This window comes from Quercus lobata, chromosome 2 (genome assembly GCF_001633185.2).
Source record: "Quercus lobata isolate SW786 chromosome 2, ValleyOak3.0 Primary Assembly, whole genome shotgun sequence".
Lineage (NCBI taxonomy): Eukaryota > Viridiplantae > Streptophyta > Magnoliopsida > Fagales > Fagaceae > Quercus > Quercus lobata.
The window spans coordinates 51,629,345-51,635,919 of record NC_044905.1 but is presented as its reverse complement, the minus strand read 5'-3'; the positions used below and the strand labels follow the sequence as shown (position 1 = coordinate 51,635,919).

Sequence of the window (6,575 nt, the reverse complement as noted above, 5' to 3'; positions counted from 1 at the left end):
CAATGCAGATGCATCTTTTGACTCCGCCAAAAGAGCCGAGGTCTATTGCAGTTGTGTGAGAGACCTCCTAGGAAAGCTGGTTATAGGGAATGCCTACAAAATTTCAGCAACTTCGAATTGATAACAAAGGCTTTTGCACTTGGAGAAGGCACTTTCTTGGTGAAGAACCTAAGTCAATCATGCCATCATACAATAAAGATAATGATACTGACTACTGTAATGCTAAATTCAACTTATTTATGCGAAATTTGATTTAGTTGTCATGGTATTAAGGTAGCCTGGGACTTACGCCTCTTAACATTTACTTTCACCTTTTCTCAAAAACAAAAAAAAAAAAAAACATTTACTTTCACCAGTCACCTAGCTAGTAGAGTTGCCCACTAGATTGCTAGTATGCTACTAAGGCTAAACTTGGCTCACTATCCGTTAATTGGATTTCTTTACCACCTCAAGAACTACAAGGCTATTTACTTCAAGACAGCCTTGCTACAGTATGAAATCCAATTGGATTTCTTTATGCTCTCTTGATTTAATTGTAACTTTTTTACAAAAATAAATTTGTAGAACAGTATGAAATATTAATTCTTTTATTGATACAAACAAAGATACATTACTATTGCTTAGGGAATACATTACTATTAGACCAACAGACTTACTGGCAACAATCATATCATCAACACAAACATGCTCCAAAAAAATCAAAAGAAAAAGGAAAATCCCAGTAGTTATTCGTTAATGAAAGCCTTGATATGGGACATCATTTCTTGGGTTCGAGGTTGAGAGAGCTGAGAGTTATGCAGAATTTGGAATGAATGCCCTACGCCTTTGTACATCACTGTTTCCACCCTCTTCCCTGCGTTAGTCAAGGCTGTGCAAAACTCCAAGTTCCTATCCTTCAATATGTCCGTCTCCGATACACATACCATTATGTTTGGAAGCCTAAAGTCCCTCAACTTGGCCATGCCGTTTGCTAGAGGGTTACACCATGGATTGTCACGGTTAGACCCAATAGGTAGTGATAAATGCCAATATGTATCAGAAACCAATAGGGATAGTGCTGAATTAGCCGGTTGATTGGTATACTTTTCTGACCAAGTTCGTGCCTCTCCTCCAAAGAAAGGTTGGATCAAGATGGTACCTTTGAGATACAATGGCCTTAAGATGGTGAAATCAGATGTGCCACTTGACCCTAGCCGTGTGGCCACATTGTAAGCTATATTGGCCCCTGCACTGTCACCTGCTAGGAACATGCTAGTGAGATTGCAATGCCTCAACCACCATCTGTGCTCAGTTGAACCATTTAGAGCTTGTTGTTTCACCCACATAAGTGTGTTGAAACCATCTTCATATGCAGCAGGGAGACGGTTCTCAGGGGCTAAACGATAATTTACAGAGATGATCACACAATTTGCTTTGGAAGCAAGATTGGACAGGAACTCATTGTAACAGCTCCAAGCAGCAGAACCTACACAAAATCCACCTCCATGAAAATAAACAAGAAATGGAAGCTTGCCAAAACAGCTTGGGACATATATACGTGCCCATAAGCTAGTGCATTTATCGATTACAACATCATTTGCCGTCACACCACGCTCTAATGACATGGTGCAGGGGACAATAGGGACAATTGAAGGCCTCTCAACATGTCCATCCATGTAAACTCTTATAAGACCGTCAATCTCTTCAACAACTCCTCCATGTTGGTGCTGGTTCTTGCCAACTTGGAGATTAAACCTTGGATCAAGGGAAATGGTAGCCATGTTTTTGGTTCTCATTAAATGAGTGGATTAGAATGGTCTTTGTGGTCTGAATAATGTTATTGCCTTGAGGAGTCTTTATATAGAGAATGAGAACGTGTGAGGCCAAAGAGAAAGCCTCAAGATGATAAGAACCTTCCTCTTGTTTTTCTCTCACAAGTGGGTGTCGTCACATGGATTCTCATATGAGGTAAAAGTTCAAATTCTTAATCCTTTTTTTCTTACATTCCTTCTCTTTCAATTCATAATTTCAATATAATCCATATTTATTCGTTTCTGACCAAGAAGAGCTACATCTAGACTTAGTACATTCTAGCTATTACCCGAGAAAGATCTCTATTTGAACTTTGCAGCAACTTTTTATCAACCTTACTACATTTTGTCCATATCTTAAGCCTCAATATGTACAGAAAAGAGATAACCAAGCATCTTTTTCAAGTAAGATTTATAGTTAGAATTCCCCCATGAAATAATGTATAACAATGCATTAATTAATAGAGTAAGCACAAGAAAATCAATCACATATAGACTGTTTATTCTTTCCAAATATTCTCTTCACGTTTCTTTAGTACTAGGAGGATGCAGGACTATCTTTCTCTCGATATATCTTGTCAGAATATATTTGGGAACTATAATTGAGTCCACTTTTTATCTGCAGAACCACCTTCTCAAACTTACTGAGTATCTGTTATGGAAGCCTGGTGGTTTATGATATAATGTTGCTTCTTAGTTCTTATCCACGTGTTCACAAATTTTCTGACCGACTTGAATAAAATACTGATTGAAAATCATGGATATTCTTCAATTTCCAAGTACAAGCAAATGGACAGTCAACTTTATTCTCCAGATATCCTACTTTCTCCTGAATTGCTTTTTGACTACTTATTTTCTAATTATTCCTTCCCTTTTCCTTTTTTTACTTCCCCTGGAGCCTGGAGGCAGGCGTGGGGGAGGGGCTGGTTTTGAATTTTTATTATGTAATCTCTATAGAAATTAAGCTAACGGTTAAAGTGAGGGAAATTAATCCTGGCTCAAGCCCACAAATGAGGGCATGCAGTTGGGCAGGTATTATTAGTCCAGAAGGCCATCAGCAATAGCTCTCAACAAATTAAGCGACAGACATGTTTAAAATGACATCGTATAGGGGGTATTTGATTTGCTTGATGCTACGTTATATTGTAACTAGTGCATTACATCGTGTGTATGTACAGTACAATTAATTAAAAATAATCACAATTATACCGTTCAAATTATACATTTTTTTTGAAAAAAATGTTCAAATTATATATGGTATTAGTTTATACTTTTTTTAAACCATACATTTCTAAAATATATAATGGTTTCTCATTATTATTGAAAGTTCAATAAGTGTATAAAACACCTTGAACGTTTAAACCCCCAATTTATAAATTACCAATTCAAGCTTAATATCAAACAATTAATGTGCGGAATATGAACATAAGTTTAATACAAAATTGATAAACAATCTAAACCAAATAAAATCACATCTACAGCAGAAATTAAATGGAAAAGATTAAGGGAAGAGAGATGCAAACATAAGGACAACACTTGATATGTTATCGAAGAGGAACCCAAAGCTCTCGGCGTAAAACCTCTTCGCCGCCCTCCAAGCGGTAAACAATCTATTAAAAAATGTAGTTGGAATACATGAACAACAGAAAGCCCTCCAAGCCTAATCTATCCAATGTACCTAAGCCCTCGAAGCTCTTACTCCAACGAGATTACGCCGAACCTATTTCTTCTTTAGCTTGTCGGATTCCGCTACTTGACCATAGCATCAACCAATATGAAATTGATCCTTTCTTAACTGCTTCTCAAACACCAAATGACCTCCTCACAGATATGGGTATGGTGAGAAAAGGATTTGGTAATGTACCTCTCAAGGATTTGACAATGGAGAGGAAGAGAGTAGAGGAATTTAAAGAGTCTCTATGTGAAGATTGTGGATGAATCAATCTTGCTTTTCTCTAGGGTTTCTCTCTCCAAATTCTCTCTGGAAGCTCTCTCAATATCATGGGTATAAGGGTATATATATAGTAGGCTGAGAAGGAATGTGAAAAGTCAGTTTTTCCCAAACAGGGTGGTTTAACGACTTGACCTCGCGACTGGGCTGAGTCGCAAGTTCAAGTTGTGAGTTAACAGCTTGGCCAGCCTGGGACTTTTGTCCTGTAGTGCAACAGCTAGCATGACTCTTCAGCTCCCCTGCATGCTCCGCACGTGTGCCGACTTTGGCGGCTTGCCAGTCGCGAGTCACCCGCGAGTCTCTGCATCTTTGCACAATCTTGAGCATTTCTTCACACTCGCTCATTCACTACCCTTACATAATTCTCACCTAAATACAGGGTTACTAATTGCTAAAATACAAGCAAATTTGGCACGGAATAAAGCCAACAAGATGGTTGATAAAATTCAACTTTACAATTATATATATATATATATGTGTGTGTATATTTATTTATAATTTAGAATTTAATTGGTTTTAGACTTTTCGGTTTTTACAACTAATAATTCACTTGCCACAAAAATTAAAAACTTAGATGGACACGTGACAAAAAATTGAACTCCAATTTAGAATCTAATTGGATTTGGACACTTCGATTTTTAGACTCAATAATTCACTTGGTACAAATTTAAAAATTAAATGGGACACGTGACACAAAATTGAGAATCCAATTAAAATCTAATTGGATTTTCTCTAAACTTTTGCTATTAATATATACTAGTATGTAACCTGCGATTATGCACGGAAATGATGAATTGTAGTGGTGCTATTGATTTTAATTTGGGTTATTAAACATATAGGACATAGTTCGAGTAGGACATATGGAGGTACTAAAATAGTTTTTCCTTACAATTTTTATGATATTAGTTACATTAAGTTTCTCATTATATTGTTATTATGTATATAATTTTGAAAATTACTATTGGATACTACATATACAATATCAATTCATAATTATTGTCTGTGAAATTCTATTAAATACAATACAAAATCAAATAATAAATTGGTCAAATAGTATCTTCTAAATTTATGAGGATAAGTGCATGAGATCGTTCAGCTCAATCACAGTTTGTTATGTTCAATATCTTCGCATACAAAATATATGAATAGAAACAATATAAAAAATATACTCATTAGTTTAGAGAAAAAAAAAATAACAACTAAAATCTAAATAATTTAATTTGTATGGAAAGTTAATAAAAGCAAAATCCAATTTTGATCTTAATTGAATTTTCTTTAAACTTCGATTTAAAAAAGTAATATATGTATAAATATGTGTGTGTCTATATATATATTTGACCTAGTTAGTAATCAACTATACATAGTCATGATATATTACATAAATGACTTATAATTTTGAATTTTTTTTAGTTATACAAAAAAAAGGCTCATAAATATAAAATCATTTAAACTCTCTTTTCCTCTAATCTCTCTCTCTCTCTCTCTCTCTCTCTCTCTCTCTATATATATATATATATAATAATAATAATAAGTAAGGTTTAGAGAAAATCCAATTAGATTCTACAATTGAAGTCCAATTTTGTGTCATGTGTCCTAAATTATTTATCTTTACAGAGAGTATTATTTCTTAATTTTTGAGTAAAATGTGGGATCACATCATTAATATCTATTCAAGTGAGTTATTGTGTACAAAAACCAAAAAGTCTAGAATTAATGAACATAAAAAAAAAATATATATATATATATATTTTTTTTTTAAATGACAATTTACATTTTTTACCTAATAATATTCTTACAAGATTTTTTAAAGAGTTAAAAAAAAAATAAGAATGACTATCAATAATATTTAAATTATATATGTATGAATTATACTGTGCATTTTAATGTATATCTTTTAAGTATATCCATGCATATGTATAGAGTCAGAAGCTAGTTTTATATATAAAGTTAGATATATGATTAAGGTTTTTTTTTTTTTTTTTTATGGTTTATTTATATTAGAATCTTCGTTTTTTACACTAAATTAACTCATTTCGTACAAAAATTTAAAAACTTAGATTAGATGGGACACATGACGCAAAATTAAACTCTAATTGAAATCCAATTTTTACATTGAATTAACTCACTTGGTACAAAAATTTAAAATTTTAGATTAGATGAAACACATGGCGCAAAATTAGACTCTAATTGAATTCCAATTTAAAATTTAATTGGATTTTCTATCAGCTTATCCTATATATATATACACACATACACACACACACACACATATTGAATTATACTGGCTTGTAACTCCATGCATATGCATGGATAAATTTAAAAAATATACATTAAGATACATAGTATAATTCTTAAATATATAATTTAAATATTATTGATAGTCCTTCTTTTTTTCTTTTTTCTTTTAACTCATTAAAAAGTTTTGTAAGAATATTATTAGGTAGAAAATGTAAATTTTCCTTCTTTTTTTATTTATTTTATTTTTATGTTCATTAATTCTAGACTCTTTGGTTTTGTATGCAATAACTCAATTGGATGGATATTTATGATATGGTCTCACATTTGACTCTAAAATTAAGAAATAAAACTCTTTCTAAAAATTAATAATTTAGGACACATGGCGAAAAATTGGATTCAATTGTAAAATCTAATTGGATTTTTTTTAAGTATTTCCTTTAATATATATATATATATATATGTATATATATATATAGACTAGCATGTAACCCATGCAAACGCATGGATGCATTTAAAATTAAATACAATTTTTATTATAAAATATAAATAATTAGAGAAATTATTAAAAAAAATAGCATGTAATACATACATACGTA

The 6,575-nt window shown here is 32.3% G+C and overlaps 1 protein-coding gene across 1 annotated transcript; it reads right to left on the bottom strand.

Moving 5' to 3' along the window:
- Nucleotides 1-626: 626 nt before the first annotated feature.
- On the bottom strand, nucleotides 627-1,785 carry LOC115978377 (probable carboxylesterase 17). Its single transcript, XM_031100397.1, has one exon. The coding sequence runs from the start codon at nucleotides 1,773-1,775 to the stop codon at nucleotides 726-728; it is 1,050 nt and encodes a 349-aa protein (XP_030956257.1). The 5' UTR covers nucleotides 1,776-1,785; the 3' UTR covers nucleotides 627-725.
- Nucleotides 1,786-6,575: the final 4,790 nt, after the last annotated feature.

What these genes read in the sequence shown, in the direction of transcription:
- LOC115978377 (XM_031100397.1), bottom strand. Translation starts at nt 1,775, where the DNA reads ATGAGAACCAAAAACATGGCTACCATTTCCCTTGATCCAAGGTTTAAT.